Source organism: Dreissena polymorpha, chromosome 12 (assembly GCF_020536995.1).
Source record: "Dreissena polymorpha isolate Duluth1 chromosome 12, UMN_Dpol_1.0, whole genome shotgun sequence".
Taxonomy (NCBI): domain Eukaryota; kingdom Metazoa; phylum Mollusca; class Bivalvia; order Myida; family Dreissenidae; genus Dreissena; species Dreissena polymorpha.
Window position 1 is genome coordinate 44,703,006 of NC_068366.1, and position 17,331 is coordinate 44,720,336.

Genomic DNA, 17,331 nt, shown 5'->3' on the forward strand with positions numbered 1-17,331 from the left:
TTTGTCAATCTATGTGTTAATACCACATAAAAAAATCTATTATTAGCCTTGGTGACCTTGACCACATCAAAAGGTAGAGGTCCATGCAAGCTACCTACATACCAAATATGTAAGAGATTGGTAAAATATTGAAGGCGCTATCAGAAACTGTAACATAATTGTGACGGAAAAATCTATTATTGGCCTTGGTGACCTTGACCCCAGTGACCTCAAACCTCATCAAAAGGTAGAGGTCAAGTGCTATGAGAAACTGTAACAAAAATGTGATGGAAAAATCTATTATTAGCCTTGGTGACCTTGACCCCAGTGACCTCAAACCTCATCAAAAGGTAGAGGTCCATGCAAGGTACCTACATGCCAAATATGTAAGAGATCAAACAAATATTGAAGGAGCTATGAGAAACTGTTACAAAAGTGTAACGGAAGGAAGGAAGTAAGAAAGTATGGAAGTACGGAACTGGCAACTATATGCTCCCCCAAAATTTTCGGGGAGTATAAAAACCACTGAATATATATTTGAAGCTAAATATAGCACCAAACGTATATACAGCATTGGCCAGTAAAAATACCTTGAGACAATAGAAAAGTTTGAAATGAAGATCTGTAGTACGTACACATACTGCAGAAGAATATTGAATTTTGTAATTACTCCGCTAAAGTGGACATGTAAGTCCGAGTTCTAGGTCATGCTAAATGACTGTTGGAAAAGTCCCTGAACCCATGTCCATTAATTTGTTTAAAAGCATGCAGGAGAAAAATAGTTATGAAGTTGCTGCAAGCACACCATAGGCCTTTTTATTCTAAAACCCAAACAGGCATAATTCTACTTTATTACAGTTGATAATTATTGTCTTTGGTTAGTGATCTGATAAAATGACCCAAACACTCAAATACAAACATATGTGTGTAGTTTCAAAATAACACTTTCAAACAAACAGATATGAAGAATTGTTACAAGCAAACTGTATCCAAAGAATTACAATACCAAACAAGAAACCGGAGACGGGTGATGCTCCCCAATTTTTTTTTGTCACAATATTGCACTATATATAAAGATAAATGGAAACGTCTTGAGGGGCATAACTTTGGACAAAATAATACAATGGATGGCTTAGCAACTTAAAAATTTCAAAGGGCCATAACTCTCTAAACAAGAGATTGCCAAGCAATATGGTCCCCTACTGGTGAAACTCCACCATTGTCAGTATTTTTTCTATATTTTTTTATATATTTGTTGCCATAGCAACCAGAATTTTTGACACAGGAACACAATTAAATGACGTGCATAATCTCCATATTGCCATCTCTCCATGTTTCAAGTTTCATGAAAATATATGAAGAACTTTTTAAGTTATCGCAGGATCCAGAAAAGTATGACAGACTGACAAACAGACTGACAGACAGACGGAGTGCAAACCATAAGTCCCCTCCGGTTTCACCGGTAGGGGACAATAAATCATCTAACCAGAACCCACAAATAACATGCGCATCTCCTCAAGGTAGTTAAGCTTCCCATAAAGTTTCATTGAATTCCAGTCAGTAGTTGGGGGGACAAGAATTGCACTATATGTACAGTAAATGTACAATTTCAAAGGGCCATAACTCTGTGAAAAATCATCCAACCAGAACCGGCTGATAATATGCACATCTCGTCTTGGTTGTGAAGCTTCCCATAAAGTTTAATTAAATTGCGGTCATTAATTGATGAGAAATAGCCCAGACAAAAATTGTGCACGGACGGACACACACACGCACGGACAGACGAAGCGGTGACTATATGCTCCCCCCCCAAAAAAATTTGGGGAGCATAACAAGTGAAAGTATAGCTATAATTTTCTGATGAAAAGTTAAGCGAAAACTTCTTCATATTGAGCACCAATGTTCCATGTCTGCATTCTGAGCACCAATGTTCCATGTCTACATATTGATCACCAATGTTCCATGTCTACATATTCAGCCCCAATGTATCATGTCTACATATTGAGAACCAAAGTTCCATGTCTACATATTGAGCACCAATATTCCATGTCTACATACTGAGCACCAATGTTCCTTGTCTACATATTCAGCACCAATTTTCCATGTCTACATATTGAGAACCAAAGTTCCATGTCTACATATTGAGAACCAAAGTTCCATGTCTACATATTGAGAACCAAAGTTCCATGTCTACATACTGAGCACCAATGTTCCATGTCTCTTTATTCAGCACCAAAGTTCCATGTTGTCCCAAGTATGGACTCACCTTTTCTCTTCATCATTGGCGGCCCTTCATGGCCAACCTGTCCCAGCTTGAGCTTGTTGGCGAGGTCCTTCACCGACTGCCGCTTGGTGGCCTGTATGTCCTTCTTCTTGCCATCATCTTTCTTGCCATCATCTTTCTTGGCTGCCTCCTTCTCGGGAGCCTTCCTCACCTGCACAGTTCACACATTATACTCTAGTCACATCATGCCAAAACATATTGATAAGTTCTCATACATAATTCAGACCCCCCAGAAATGGACCTAGCATGCAAAAATTGTATTCTATTTTTTATGTAATCAGAGCCAAGCAGAAAAAATGTATTCATTGCATGTTATTGACCTTTAACATTAGTGTAACATGAATAGAAACATTGATTTCACTTCTTAGCCTTACAAATAAGAGGGCCTGAAAGGCCCAAAGTCGCTCACCTGAGATTCAAAGGAACTGACCTGTTCTGTGCAGCCCAAGATGTCATTAGAACAAAATGTTCTTACCAACTTTCATGACTAGTGAACACCCTGGCAGTCACGTTTTTCAACAGACCAGAACGATTTTCATACACATCCAAGATATCATTTAAACAAATATACTGACAAAGTTTCATGAAGATTCATAAGTCCATATAAGGAACAAGAGTGCCAAACTGTCACAAGATACGCCCGTTCGAAGGTTTTGGACACCATGCTCAATGCTTGAAATGCACTAAGTGACCTTGAGACCTAGTAATTGACCCGGCATGACCCATATTTGAACTTGACCCAGATATCATTTAGACGTAACATCTGACTAAATTCGGTGAAGATCAGATGAAAACTGCTTCAATTAGAGAGCGTACACCATGCTGTACGCTTGAAATGCACTAAGTGACATTGTGACCTCGTTTTTGACCCGGCATGACCCATATTTGAACTTGACCTACATATCATCTAGACACAACTTCTGACCAAACTAGAGCTTTGTCACAGATGGGACGAATACCCCCACATGCCGCATTGACACATAATATTTTGCATGTTGTCTTCACAAAAAACAGCATATATTTTTTTATATTGTGAGCATTTTACGAAACCTTAACGCAGATTTCGAAACCTAAACGCGATCCTAAATTCAAGGTCAAGGTCACAGGGGTCAAATTTGTGTGCGTATGGAAAGGCCTTGTCCACATACACATGCATAACAAATATGAAGGTTATATCTCAAGGGACATAAAAGTTATAAGAATTTTTTGAAACTTAAACGCAGATTTCGAAACCTAGATGAGGACCCTAAGTTCAAGGTCAAGGTCACACGGGTAAAAAAATGTGTGCGTATGGAAAGGCCTTGTCCATATACACATGCATACCAAATATGAAGGTTATATCTCAAGGGACATAGAAGTTATGAGCATTTTTCGAAACCTAAACGCAAAGTGTGACGGAAAGACGGACAGACAGACAGACAGAGGGACAGTCCGATCACTATATGCCCCCTTTTCTTCGAAAGGGGGCATAAAAATTAATTAATTCATCAATTAATGGATTAATGACTAGTAGAACAACATGACAATGCTGAATATTTTTATCTTGTCTGATGAATTTAATTGCAATTATAATAAGAGCTCTAGCTCTGTCTCAACTTAATTGAAAGCAAGACACAATTTGACGCAGTACAGAATAGCTCTGTTCTAGACACTTAAAAATTTCCCATGGGCTGCAATTTACATCATATGCAACTGTCCAAAATTTGAAATCCGTAAAATTAAGCCGGGATCTGGGGCTATAGGTCCTCTACGTGGAAAAAAGAGATTGTAAAGATCATCCGTATCACCTTGTGCGTATTTGTCACACTATAATTTTTACATGGTTCAAACAGAAATCGCAAACCTAAATTCAAGCACTTTTCAAGGACTTTTTAAGGCCAAATTTTCATTTTCAAGGCCAAGAACAGTACGTTAGTTTCCTTTTACAAAAATGCATTTTCAAACCAGATTAACACAGTAAATGTCATTTAATTGCTCAACCTCATTAAACTTATTGCATATTAACTCATACATGTTATTTAATTACATACAAATACATGTTTTAATATCCATCCTTAACTCAATGAGTCTCACATAATTATGTATTTCCTTTTTAAAGTTATTACAAACAAACATATTGATTCTCAATTTCATGTTTTCTCTGTGGGTTTCCCCTTTCTTGTGGCTTTTCAAAGTGCTTTCCCCCATCCCCCGACATCAATGGTCTTCATACATTCTCGACAATGTGCTTTTCGAATGTCATTTGTTTTCTGTACCCAGGAATATTCAGTTAACCACCCTGGTTTGAAACGACACTTCCCCATCGCTGCGTTTTCACTCACGAAAATTGATCACAACGAAGAACCTCTGACGTAGTACACATAATCTGTGACGTGTACACATAACATTTCGTACTCAATAGTGTACGAAGCTTATATTTCGTACTCAACTTTTTGCGCGAAGGAATTTATGATAAATTTTCATAATATTTCCCTTAAGAACGATTTAAGTTAATAATTAAAGCGATGATAAAAGTAATTTTGAGCAGAAATAAACATTTTCAAGGCTTTTTTACATGAAATAAGCACTTTTCAAGCACTTTTTCAAGGCCAACCTTTGTTCAAGGGCTTTTCAAGCCTAGGACTCATTTTCAAGCACTTTTCAAGCCCTGTGCGAACCCTGTTTTATAAAGAAAGTCAAAAATATATTCAAATTGACAAAAAATACTGTGTCTGAAACAGACAGTTCAAAAAAATGTACGCGTTTTGCATAAAATGTGCACATCGTTTGACTGCATAAAATGAAAATAAGTTACTTAGCTACATGAAATACGTAATCAATATATGATTGGGTTAACATATTGCTTTACTATATGTATTGTAGTGCTTTAATTTGCTAATCAATCACTTAAAATATTTCAATATGACATACTTTTGTAACATTTTGTTGACTTGTATGATTTTCAGAAAGCAGCGAAGATTTTGTGTCAGTAACTGTTCATGTCTGTGACAACCGCTAACAATTCAGAAGTCAATCAATAAAATACCGGACAAAATCGGTACCGAGCGCACATTTCGGGACTACCAGGGAAGCCTAAAATGCTAAAACAATATTCGTTTTGAAATGATCCTGCACTTGAAGGAATTTGAACCTATCCCCCCAAAAAAAACTAATCGAATTTGCATTGATCTCAAAATCGACCCTGAACGGTGCAAATCCGGATTTCCAGGATAATTCTGACAATTGACACCCCTGTAATATTGTCGCTTTGTGAAATTGTCAAATATTTCTTAATTAACATGACACATGCGGCCCAACTAGGGTGCCTAAAATCAAGTCCAAATTTTGGACATCATGGGCTTTTTAATCCCAATTAGGAAATGTGACCAAATTAAGTGAAATTAAAAGCTTTGATTTAAATTTATTTAGAATTGTAAAAAATGCATTATTGCTTGATTTATAACTTTTGAATAATACATGTATTGATAAAATGTAAATAAAATAGAAAACACTAAAAAATAAAGTTATTAGTTAAATGGATATTAAAACAACAAATTCTTTATTTTTGAACGTTAAATCCATCCTTATTGAACCCCTACACCATCAAATCTGGGGTATTAAACCCATGTGTTTTGGCACACCCCTATGGTCACAGTGAAGGGGAACCTTATAAACTCATTATTAATGCACTGCAGCAGACAAACTCTATAAGTTATTTCTTAGTCAGCTGACACAAAGATCACAGACAATGATGATAACACAGTTTGGGAAAGACTAATAAACTGAGTTAAAAACTCCTTCCCCCACACCCCAACCAGAATTCTTGATGTAGGAACAAAATGAAACTAGAGCTTTGTCACAGACGTGACTAATACCCCCACATTCCGCATTGACACAGAATATTTTGCATGTTGTCTTCACAAAAAACAGCGGACACCATGCTCAATGTTTAAAACGCACATAGTGACCCCGTGACCTAGTTTTTGTCCTGACATGGCCCATGTTCCAACTTGACCAACACATAATCTAGATACAACTTCTAACCAAGTGTGGTGAAGATCGGATGAAAACTACTTGAAGTAGAGAGCGGACACCATGCTCAATGTTTAAAAACGCACTAAGTGACCCAGTGACCTAGTTTTTGACCTGCCATGACCCATGTTTAACCCTGGCCTAGACATCATCTAGATACAACTTCTGACCAAGTTTGGTGAAGCTCGGATAAAAACTACTTGAATTAGAGAGCGGACACCATGCTCAATAATTAAAACGCACTAAGTGACCCTGTGACCTAGTTTTTAACCCAGCATGACCCATTTTCAAACTTGACCTAGACATCATCTAGATACAACATCTGACCGAGTTTGGTGAAGATCGGATGAAAACAACTTGAAATAGAGAGTGGACACTAAATACGGACCAACAGACCAACCGACAGACAGACAAGCTCACTCCTATATACCCCCCTAAACTTCGTTTGTGGGGGTATAATGACGTGCATAATCTCCATATCGCCATCAATCCATGTTTCAAGTTTCATGAAAAAACATGATGAACATTTAAAGTTATTGCAGGATCCACCATTTTAAGCAATATTTCTAGTCTATTTGTTGCCATAGCAACCAGAATTCTTGACGTAGGAACAAAATGACATGACGTGCATAATCTCCATATTGCCATCTGTCCAGGTTTCAAGTTTCATGACAAAAAATATGAAGAACTTTTAAAGTTATCGCAGGATCCAGAAAAGTGTGACAGACTCACTCACAGAGCGCAAACCATAAGTACATGTACCCTCCGTTTTCACCGTTTTTTATATAAAGACAAGGGACAAAATTGTCACAAAACCAGGTTTTCATTGTGAAAAAAAAATCTGATAAAGGGAGAAAACTCAAACTGAACTTTTGAAATGACCAAAAAAAATTAACCCCCTTTGTAATTTTTTTTTTTTTTTAAATCTATTTTTAGTCGTGGCGACCTTGACATTGGAGATATTGACGTGATTCTTTCGTGGGACACACCGTCCCATGATGGTGAACAAATGTGCCAAATGATTTTAAAATCTCACAATGAATGACATAGTTATGGCCAGGACAAGCTCATTTATGGCCATTTTTGACCTTTGAACTCAAAGTGTGACCTTGACCTTGGAGATATCGACGTAATTATTTCGCGCGACACACCGTCCAATGATGGTGAACAAATGTGCCAAATGATTTTAAAATCTGACGATGAACGACATAGTTATGGCTCGGACAAGCTCATTTATGGCCATTTTTGACCTTTGAACTCAAAGTGTGACCTTGACCTTGGAGATATCGACGTAATTATTTCGCGCGACACACCGTCCAATGATGGTGAACAAATGTGCCAAATGATTTTAAAATCTGACAATGAACGACATAGTTATGGCCCGGACAAGCTTGTTCCGCCAGCCCGCCAGCCAGCCAGCCAGCCAGCCCGCCCGCATTCGCCAATCTAATAACCAGTTTTTTCCTTCGGAAAACCTGGTTAAAAATATGCTGTACTGCCAGAAGTATGGATAGCTGAAATTTAATCCATGTTAACATTTTAGTCATGCAAGCCTTTTAGTAATAACACTAAAGCATTTTAAATTTGTTTGCTTTGGTAACAATGTACATGTATTGTAATATTGTTATAACAAACTATTACTTATACAGTCTACTCTTGTTATCTCAAAGTCAGCCGGAACAAAAAACAAATATCGAGATAACGAGAGTTCGAGATTTCATATTAGGCATTTTCAAAGAAACAATGAGAGGAAAATTTACCTTGGTTTAACATCTATATACCTGTTAAGTGGTCTAACTAAAGCCGTCCCGCACAGAATCGGGAGCAGCCGGGCGAAGCGGGACGGTGAAGTATCAAAGAAATTTTTTTCTCACCTTTGCCGACACTGGGACAGTTATTCGCACTTTGAGATAAACCACAGTAAATACATGTAAAATCGGGACTTGGGACAAAGTTTTATATCGCGATATAGAATTATTGGACATAACGAAAATCGAGATATCCAAAGTCGAGATAACGAGAGTAGACTGTATTTGAAAATTTGCTTCTTCATACGGAAGAAAACATGTTTGTATCTACACACAAATCTACTAATGAGTCAACCATAATTGCCATTCAAATAAGGAATTAACTGTAAAGGATTGTCATCATTTTATGAAGTAAGGACTTTTTAAATCCACAATTTTTATCTTATCCAACACGTGTTATCCCAATAATATAATCCACAATATTTTAAAAACTATTGAATTAAAAAACAAATTTACGACTATATACGTTACATTTGATGCGCATTAAGTTAACATTAACAGCCTAACAAAACAAATTTAACTTTCTCCACAAACCTTGACAAAGTTATCTGGAAACATGCCCTTCTTTCCGTTGAGCTCTCCCTCCCACCAGCCCCCGTCCTCCATGACCACATTCTTGATCACGTCTCCCACCTTGATGGTCAGCTCATCTGGCTGCTCAGCCGTGTATGGAACTCTACCTCAACTTCCACTGGAAGTAGTGTTGATCAGATAAATATCAAGTAATGTACAGAATGTTCACTTCCACCGGAAAAACGGTACACAGTTTATAAAACTATTATCAGGCATAAGTAGGAACTCTGTAGAACATAGACTTTAATAGAAAACATGACAAGGAAGAATAATATAGGGCAGGGTTCTCAATAACTTTTGAGCCAACAGGCCCAAATGTGAAACCAACAGGCCTTCTAGGGGGGTCCGCGGGGCATGCTCCCCCTGAAAATGTTAAAATTGAGCACTTGATTTCCTGCATTTTGGGCCATTTTATGGCTATTAAAGTGGTCAACCAGGCACTTAAATTTGAGCATTTTTGAGTGCATTTTTATGAATTTTAGCTTTTTTTACTAAAAAAAGATAAATGGAAAAAGCTCTTTATTACTTCTGTAAAATTTTAACTCAAAATGTGATGAACAGAAAGTCAAAACATTTTACTGCTTTTTGACCGATTCCAATATGCGCCTTTTCATAGTTGTTGTTGTAATGCGTTAAGGGAGGTAATGAAGCGACATCTTTGCTTAATAGCAAATAGGAGCAAAATTACTGAAGACATGCACATTTCAAAAAGTCCATTGCCGATTTTCCAAATCTGAGCGATTTTCAACCGGCCAAAATCTGATTTCAAACGGCCGATTTGGCCCGCGGCCGGCTCTTATTGAGAACCCTGATAGGGTCATACATTATATACACAAACTGTTCTTCATCTTCGACCATTTTTAGGGCTAATTTGGGCCCAAGTGAAGTCCTCTGCTAAAAAGTATATATTTTTCCCCTATCACAACATTATAATTCCTCTCAAAATTTAAAATAAGAAAAAAATCAACTTAATTTGGACAAAAATTTACAAATTTAGGAGGAATATTTTAACAATCTTTTTTTTTCATTAAATCAAGTTTAGCATTACAATAATTAAACATTTGTAGATTAGTATTTAATTCATATTTACAGCTCAGTAAAATATAAACATGTCATCTTTCTTATCAAAATAATATATTTCCCCTTTGTCATACAAATTTCCTATTAATTTACATGTATTAGGGCAAGATAGAGGATGTATGCATGAATTATTTCTGTAAATACAAAAGGAAATATTTATGACTGTACCAAAGATGTACAGCAAAGTCTTCTCCTAGCCATAATTGCTCTGTGACCATTACATTGGACAAAGCACTTTAGGACCAATGATTAAGATATTTGAATTTACAATTTTATTCAAATATTATCCCATCCATTAGTCACCACTCACTGTTAGACCCTCTGTCGACAACCCATAAGATGTAACGTTCCATTATATTGTAGGTGTATGATTTTTGAACCAATAAATTAGCTTGTTATATAAAAGGCGTTAGGTTTGCCTAGGAAATTGGTTTAACCATGAAAAATTGAAACCTCCCAAGTCTAAAACTAATTCGAACTGGCAATTTTTTTCAAGTCAGTCAGTCTGAATGACTGACGGATTTTTTAAGATTTTGCAAACACTGATATTTATTTGATAACCCCATGAATTCAATTTAAAAATAATATTATATGTTATCTCAGGGCTTCTGGTGTCGTTCGCCAATGCAGCACTTCCGTTAGCTTTTAAAAGTTGGAAATCCTGACTTCCAAGCCTAAAATTTTGGACGTCCCACACATAAATTTTGAAGTCCTGATTTCATTTTATTATTTTAATATACCTACATGTTCCAACTCTATCTATTACCCGATAATTCAGTATTATAACGATTTCTATTTTCAAAACCAAAATACGGACAATAATGACGTCCGCAAACGTCTGCCATTTTACGCAAGTTGAATTGTGGGATGGGGAATTCCTATTGAACATGCCTTAATCACGTGACGCGATTTGAGAAAATAGAGCACTGTTCATATTTAGTAATTATGACAAATCAACTACTGGAATTTTAAATGTTACATGTAAATTATGATCGACGACAAAAACTGTATCCGAAAACGACTGTCCGAAAAAAATGTACGTGTTTTGCACATGAAATATCTGTGCACATCGTTTGACTTGTTTGACTGCAGAAAATGAAAACAGATAACTAATTAAATACGTAAGCAATATATCATTTGGTTAACATATTGCTTTACAATATGCTATTGCACTACTTTACTTTTCTAATCGACACTTAAAATATTTCAAGATGGCGGGCATTTGACTTGTAAGATTTTTGGAAACTAGCGAAGATATTTCGTAACAAATCGGAAATAAATAAATAAATACCGGGGAAAATCGGTACTGAAAATTTCCCGAATGCCGACTATTAAATTCGTTCTCAAATTATCGCGCACGTGAACGAATTTTCTTGAATTAATTATTTGTCGGTTATTTCCATACTGTCTTCAGATTTTTTTCATCGCAAATTGGGCGATTGAGAGACAATTTTTCTATCGCCAGAGCCTAGATGTCATTGCATTGGCGATCAGGGGATGGGTTAATTTTGCAGACTGCTTATTTTCAAATGCGTATAACAAACGTGTTATCCGAAATCATTTCCAGATTTTATTATTCACGGAAAGTTACGAAAATTCTAGCAACACAAACATTTCTCGTGTATTCGTGTACATATGAAAATCATGCGAAAATTAGACTTCATGTACAAAATCACATCATTCATCCTCAGGGAAAGCGTGGACTGAAATATTTGATTGCTGAATAAACACATCCTTACACAGAGGTCGCTAATGTATACAGCTTCACGTGGAGTCTGCCTGTATTCGGCTGCCTGAGCGCTGATTGGCTGATGCGCTTACCAAGAAGACTTTGATTGACAGCTGGAGAAATCAATATTGGCCACTCGCTGTGAAATTCATTGAAAACAGTAGCTCTAAGGTGGAGTTGAACGGTCTGAAGAACCCGATTTACTGTTGACATTTGTACGTGTTGTGTATTAGAAAATAGCGTACATGCGGATTATTGGATGTCCAAGGGACTTCCACCATTTGCATAATGGACGTACGACTGTCGTTTTCGGGCGTAATTTACGCCCGGACGTCCACTAACGGAAGCGCTGGCCAATGGCGAAAATTTAGCGATTTCTGTGAATAAAATTAGCGTTTGGCGAAAATGTTCAGGCAGTGAAGTTCTTTTTTCCTATCAAGTGCCATCCAGATAGTAAACTATTTTAACCATAGGACTGTGCTACAAAACATCACCGTGTTATTGACCTGAAAATTGGGTACACAGTCTGTATCAACAGTGGTCAGAACTGGGCATCGAGACAACGAAAATGAAAACAAAACAATGGTGTAACTGTACATCTAATCAGCTTAAATAAACAATTAAATCTGATTGAAGGACTGCAGCCGATTTCAAACAACTTGAATAAAAGCAGTTAGCTAACAGGGTTTTTTTTTACTAAGAAAGTGACGTTGATAGTCGGAGTCTTCCCCTACCAGACTTTTTCCCCTCTAAATACAATTTCCCTCCAAGAATATCATTTTTCACCAAAACATATCTTTTTTAGCATTTATTTAAGCTTTAAATCGAATATTGTTAATTTTGATTGCTTAATTATCCATCGCAATACTAGCTCATTTGTGGTGGTCACGAAAACACGTTAAAATAGAAATAAGCGTCTACCGAGTTAGATTAGATTGTGTAGTTTGGCGGTTCCAGTTCATTTTTGCAAAGTCATGCGGAACATTTCACACTTTATCGCTGTAAACGTTCTTACATCTGAGTTGTTAAGCGCATGCTACATAACATAATGGATAAAGGAAAGTCAATCTAAATGTCATTAGTGTTTGTTAACGATTTTTTTAATGATTTTGACAGAATACTTCTTTATTGTAATTGGGAAAAATGTCATCTAGATTTGATTGGGAATGGGGCAGTTTTTTTTTGCTTTGGGAATGCCTCCATTTTCTTGAGGCGCAGACGGTGGAGAAAAAACCCTGAAATCTGAGTAGATGAGTTATAGACATTGATTTAAACAGATTTTATTTCCCCCAAATATGTTTCTTTCGCACTCTATTTTCCCCTTTCACCCAGTGTCCAGCGTCTTCCCCTTTTAAAACAAGAGAGCCGGAAAGGCCCAAAGTCGCTCACCTGAGATTCAAAGGAACTGACCTGTTATGTGCAGCACACGATGTCATTAGAACAATATGTTCTTACCAACTTTTAACAACTAGTGAACACCCTGGCAGCCACGTTTTTCAAAAGACCAGAACCATTACATACACATCCAAGATATCATTTAAACAAATATACTGACAAAGTTTCATGAAGGTTCATAAGTCGAAGAACCAATTTCGAACTTGTCCAAAATATCATTGGGACAAATCTTCTGACAAAATTTCATGATGATCGTACAATAAATATGGCTTCTAGAGTGTTAACAAGGTTTAACTATAGCTATAAGGAAAAATGCCACGCCTCCTTGGCGGCCATGTTTTTCCACCAACCGGAACCATATTCGAACTCATCCAAGATGTGATTGGGACAAATCATCTGACCAAGTTTCATGATGATCGGACAATAAATGTGGCCTCTAGAGTGTTAACAAGGTTTTACAAAAGCATGATATATAGTCATATTAGGAAAAATGCCCCCCCCTGGTGGCCATGTTTTTAAGCAACCGAAACCATTTTCGAACTCATCCAAGATATCATTAGGACAAATCTTCTGACAAGTTTCATGAAGATCGGAAAATAAATGTGGCCTTTAGAGTGTTAACAAGGTTTTACTATAGCCATATAAGGAAAATGCCCCGCCCCCTGGCAGCCATGTTTTCAACCAACCAGCATCATTTTCGAACTCGTCCAAGATATTATAGGGGTGAATCTTCTGACTAAGTTTCATGAAGATCGGACAATAAATGTGGCCTCTAGAGTGTTAACAAGATTTTACTATAGCCATATAAGGAAAAATGCCCCGCCCCTTGCCTTGGCAGCCATGTTTTTCAAGCAAACATAACCATTTTTGAAGTCATCCAAGATATCATTGAGACCAATCTTCTGATCAAATTTCATGAAGATTGGACAATAAGTGTTGGCCTCTAGAGTGATCACAAGGTTTTACTATAGCCATATATAGCCATATAAGGAAAAATGCCCCGCCCTTGGCAGCCATGTTTTTCAAGCAAACGTAACCATTTTCGAACTCATCCAAGATATCATTGAGACCAATCTTCCTACCAAATTTCATTAAGATTGGACAATAAATGTGGCCCTCTAGAGTGTTAACAAGGTTTTACAATAGCCATATAAGGAAAACTGCCCCGCCCTCTGGCAGCCATGTTTTTTACAACCGTTCTGGACCATTTCGAACTCGTCCAAGATATCAATGAAACCAATGTTTTGACCAAGTTTCATGATGATTGGGCAAAAATTGTGACTTCTAGAGTGTTTACAAGGTTTCCTCTATAGCCGTATAAGGAATACTGCCCTGCCCTCTGGCGGCCATGTTTTTCAACGGACCGGAACCATTTTTGGAACTCAACCAACATATCATTAAGACAAACATTTGACAAAGTTACATTAGATTGGGCATCAAATGTGACTTCTACAGTGTTCACAAGGTTACCACTTACCTCTAAAAAACTAATTCCAAAATGTTATATTTTCTGTGCAACAACTGTTTTAACTCCAAATTTGATTTACTTGAAAACGAAAGTAGCCATCGCTCTTGAACCCGGCTTAGCAGTGAATTACACTGACAGAGCCAGGCACATAAATATCCAATCAACACAACAACGATGTTTTAAAAAATGTGAATAAATGGAAATTACTTATCATTCTGATTGTATTGGAATAAGTTTTTAGGGGTAGTGGTTGCATATGCATGCATTATTTGACACGCTTCGTTTTTTCAAAGGATACGACGGGAGCTATCGATTAAGGGGCAAAAACTAAAAAATATTGTTTGAAAGTCTGTAGAAGATTTATTCGTGTTGACAAACGGACTCGAAATATTGCTCGGTTTTCGACCGACTGTGAGTTAACGGCTGGACAGATATTTTTGAAGTTAACTTTTTTTGAAAGGTTGTCCAATTGCCCATAGTAGGATCAAGGGATGCTTTGGATTAAAGCTATTTTTGACATTTTTGCGGCCCGCGAAGACAGGTCTATAATAAAGTCTAGTTAATGACCTTGTTATGATTCCAATATCAGAGGGTGGGGATTTTTTTTCATGGCTCTTTGTCAATTTTTTCATATTAAACATGATTTATATATTTATTTGAATATATTGGGTCCTAAAAATATATATATGAAAAATACTATCCTGGGTACGTTACTTCCACCTGTGATTAGATCTACACCTGCAACTTTATTTAGGACTTTGACTTTAATATCATACTTGTTCATGTGTTTAAGAACAAAAAGGTCAGAGACATGCCTCTTTTTCTAAAAAAAAACCTTAATTTGAAGGTGAGTTATAGACATTGAAATGAACAGTTTTTATTTTTCCCCAAATATGTCTCTTTCGCGCTCGATTTTCCCCTTTTACCCAGCGTCCAGCGTCTTCCCCTTTTTCTAAAAAAACCCCTGCTATGTTACGTAGGTTAAAAAGGTTCTGGTTGATCATAACTATAATATAGATTTTTTTTTTATGCAGGTCGAGTAAAATAAAGTGAAGGGCGAGTGGATTGTCAGGCCTACTCGCCCTGCAGGGCAAGTGGCTCTGGAAAAATTCTTCAACGCCTGGACTGATAATGAACTGGTGATATTCACGCCTGACTTATCAACCACCATTCGCATCTTAAGTGCTTCGGGGCTATGTTTCGCGAAAATCGTTTAGTAACATCGCATAGTAAATTAATGAAAAGACTAATTTTGTCTTGAGTTAATAAATAAATATTAATAAATTTTAAATTAAATTTACAAATTACATAATTGCTGTACTTGTAAGTATACCAATGGAAGTGCTATAATACAGCGGCTTATAAAAACAAATATAGGTCTCTGTCTTTTTCTAGACTTGCAACAGGCAGTCCCATCTTGCTAAACTAAATTTGGCTTCAGTTTCAAAAATTTGGCTACAAAAGTTCATATGTCGAAAATGTTGGCTACAGAAATTTTTTCCAGGGGGAGACCTGATTCTGGCCAATTTTGATGATGAATGTTTCTAATTTTGTAATCCCAACAGTGCGCCATTTTTCTGAATAATGTGTACAAATAATTATGGGATAGGTTTTTTTCTATTTGAACATGCACAAAGCAGGTAATGCAGTGTGCGTAACTTTAATTATGATTCCTGGGTGCAGATAACGTGACTTCGTGGGGTTTCCAATTAAATGTAAATTGATTAACACACCGGTATGTGGTGCTTTTTCTCTAATAACTTTTTAAAACAATTTTTCTAAGAATTTTAACTACTGCATTAAAGACAGTTTTTTATTCTGCGTATGGCAATGTGAATTAACTACATCAGAACAACATTATTTAATAAGCCTGTATTCTTGGACAAAAATTTTAATGTCTACTGCATTTATGTACATGGTTACGGTTCATGAAACGTGGATTTTGTCACCGATTTCAGATGTATTCAAGGATTTTCTTAAATCTTAAGATATCGAAAAACTGTAAGAAAAACTGTCTTTTGTGCACTAAAGATTTTTGCAAATGTATTTCAATAACTTAAGATATTTGCAAAAGTAAAGTTCTTAATGTTGTGTTTACATTTTTGTCCAGTCTGTGTGCAAAACTCAGGTAACCCAGTTTATTCTGCACCCTGGATTCTAAATGTACACTGAATTTACTGTTAGTATAACTCACAATATCTTACAAGAATTTTAAAAAAATACCGCATGTCAGTAGTTTCATGAAACTTGCACAATTGTGCTTCCCTGCTGTAAGTTGAATGTTTTGGTATGTTTGACAGTCTTTTACTCAAAGTAAACTTGAGTTACAACAACATGGACCATCTCTGTTATGACATTTGCTTTGGGGGAAATCGGAACAAAAAGTTGAATCATGTGATAGTATAATAGATCGCATTTTAAAAATGAGACTCCATTAAGCATACATTTTACAGTAGTTGAAATTTACATTGAAATTGCTAACTGATCAGACGAATTTTATTAGACTTGAGGTGGTGTCACACTAATTGCAAAAAATACAACAATTAATTCAAAACTAATGCACAGCATCATTAACTAGCAACTGTTCCGTGTGTCTGCGAAACAATTTTACCCAGAGAATCCATATTACGACGGGTTAACGCTAGCGCTCATAGAAAATATTTCTTCCGAGCAACAGTTAAAATGGCGACGAGTCACGTGATTTTAAATATCACGCCCAACTATGCAAACGACATGTTCGTTTTCCGCATTTGTACGTAAATCTGTCGGATCACTACCCGATATGTATATCGCTTACAGAAACATTACAGTGAAAGGAACAAAAACAAGTGCTAAAACAAACTGCTAAGAATTAAATGGGGCAAATTGATACACAACTTACTCCGATGCAATGCGAAAAAGAATATTGATGCTAGAACCCACGGATCTAAAAAAAAACATCTGAAATAGAAGATTTTTTCACTTAAATTAATGACAGTTATGAACAAACTAAAAGAAGCCATTC

At 36.5% G+C, this 17,331-nt stretch overlaps 1 protein-coding gene across 1 annotated transcript in view; it reads right to left on the reverse strand.

Moving 5' to 3' along the window:
• Window positions 1-17,331, reverse strand: part of LOC127852563 (uncharacterized) — a 95,611-nt gene that overhangs the window by 56,718 nt on the left and 21,562 nt on the right. The window contains exons 5-6 of the mRNA XM_052386517.1: window positions 8,617-8,682; window positions 2,246-2,414 (exon numbers count right to left, since the gene is read on the reverse strand). Of these exons, the coding sequence (XP_052242477.1) occupies window positions 2,246-2,414; window positions 8,617-8,682 (235 nt within the window). The remainder of the gene's footprint in view (window positions 1-2,245; window positions 2,415-8,616; window positions 8,683-17,331) is intronic.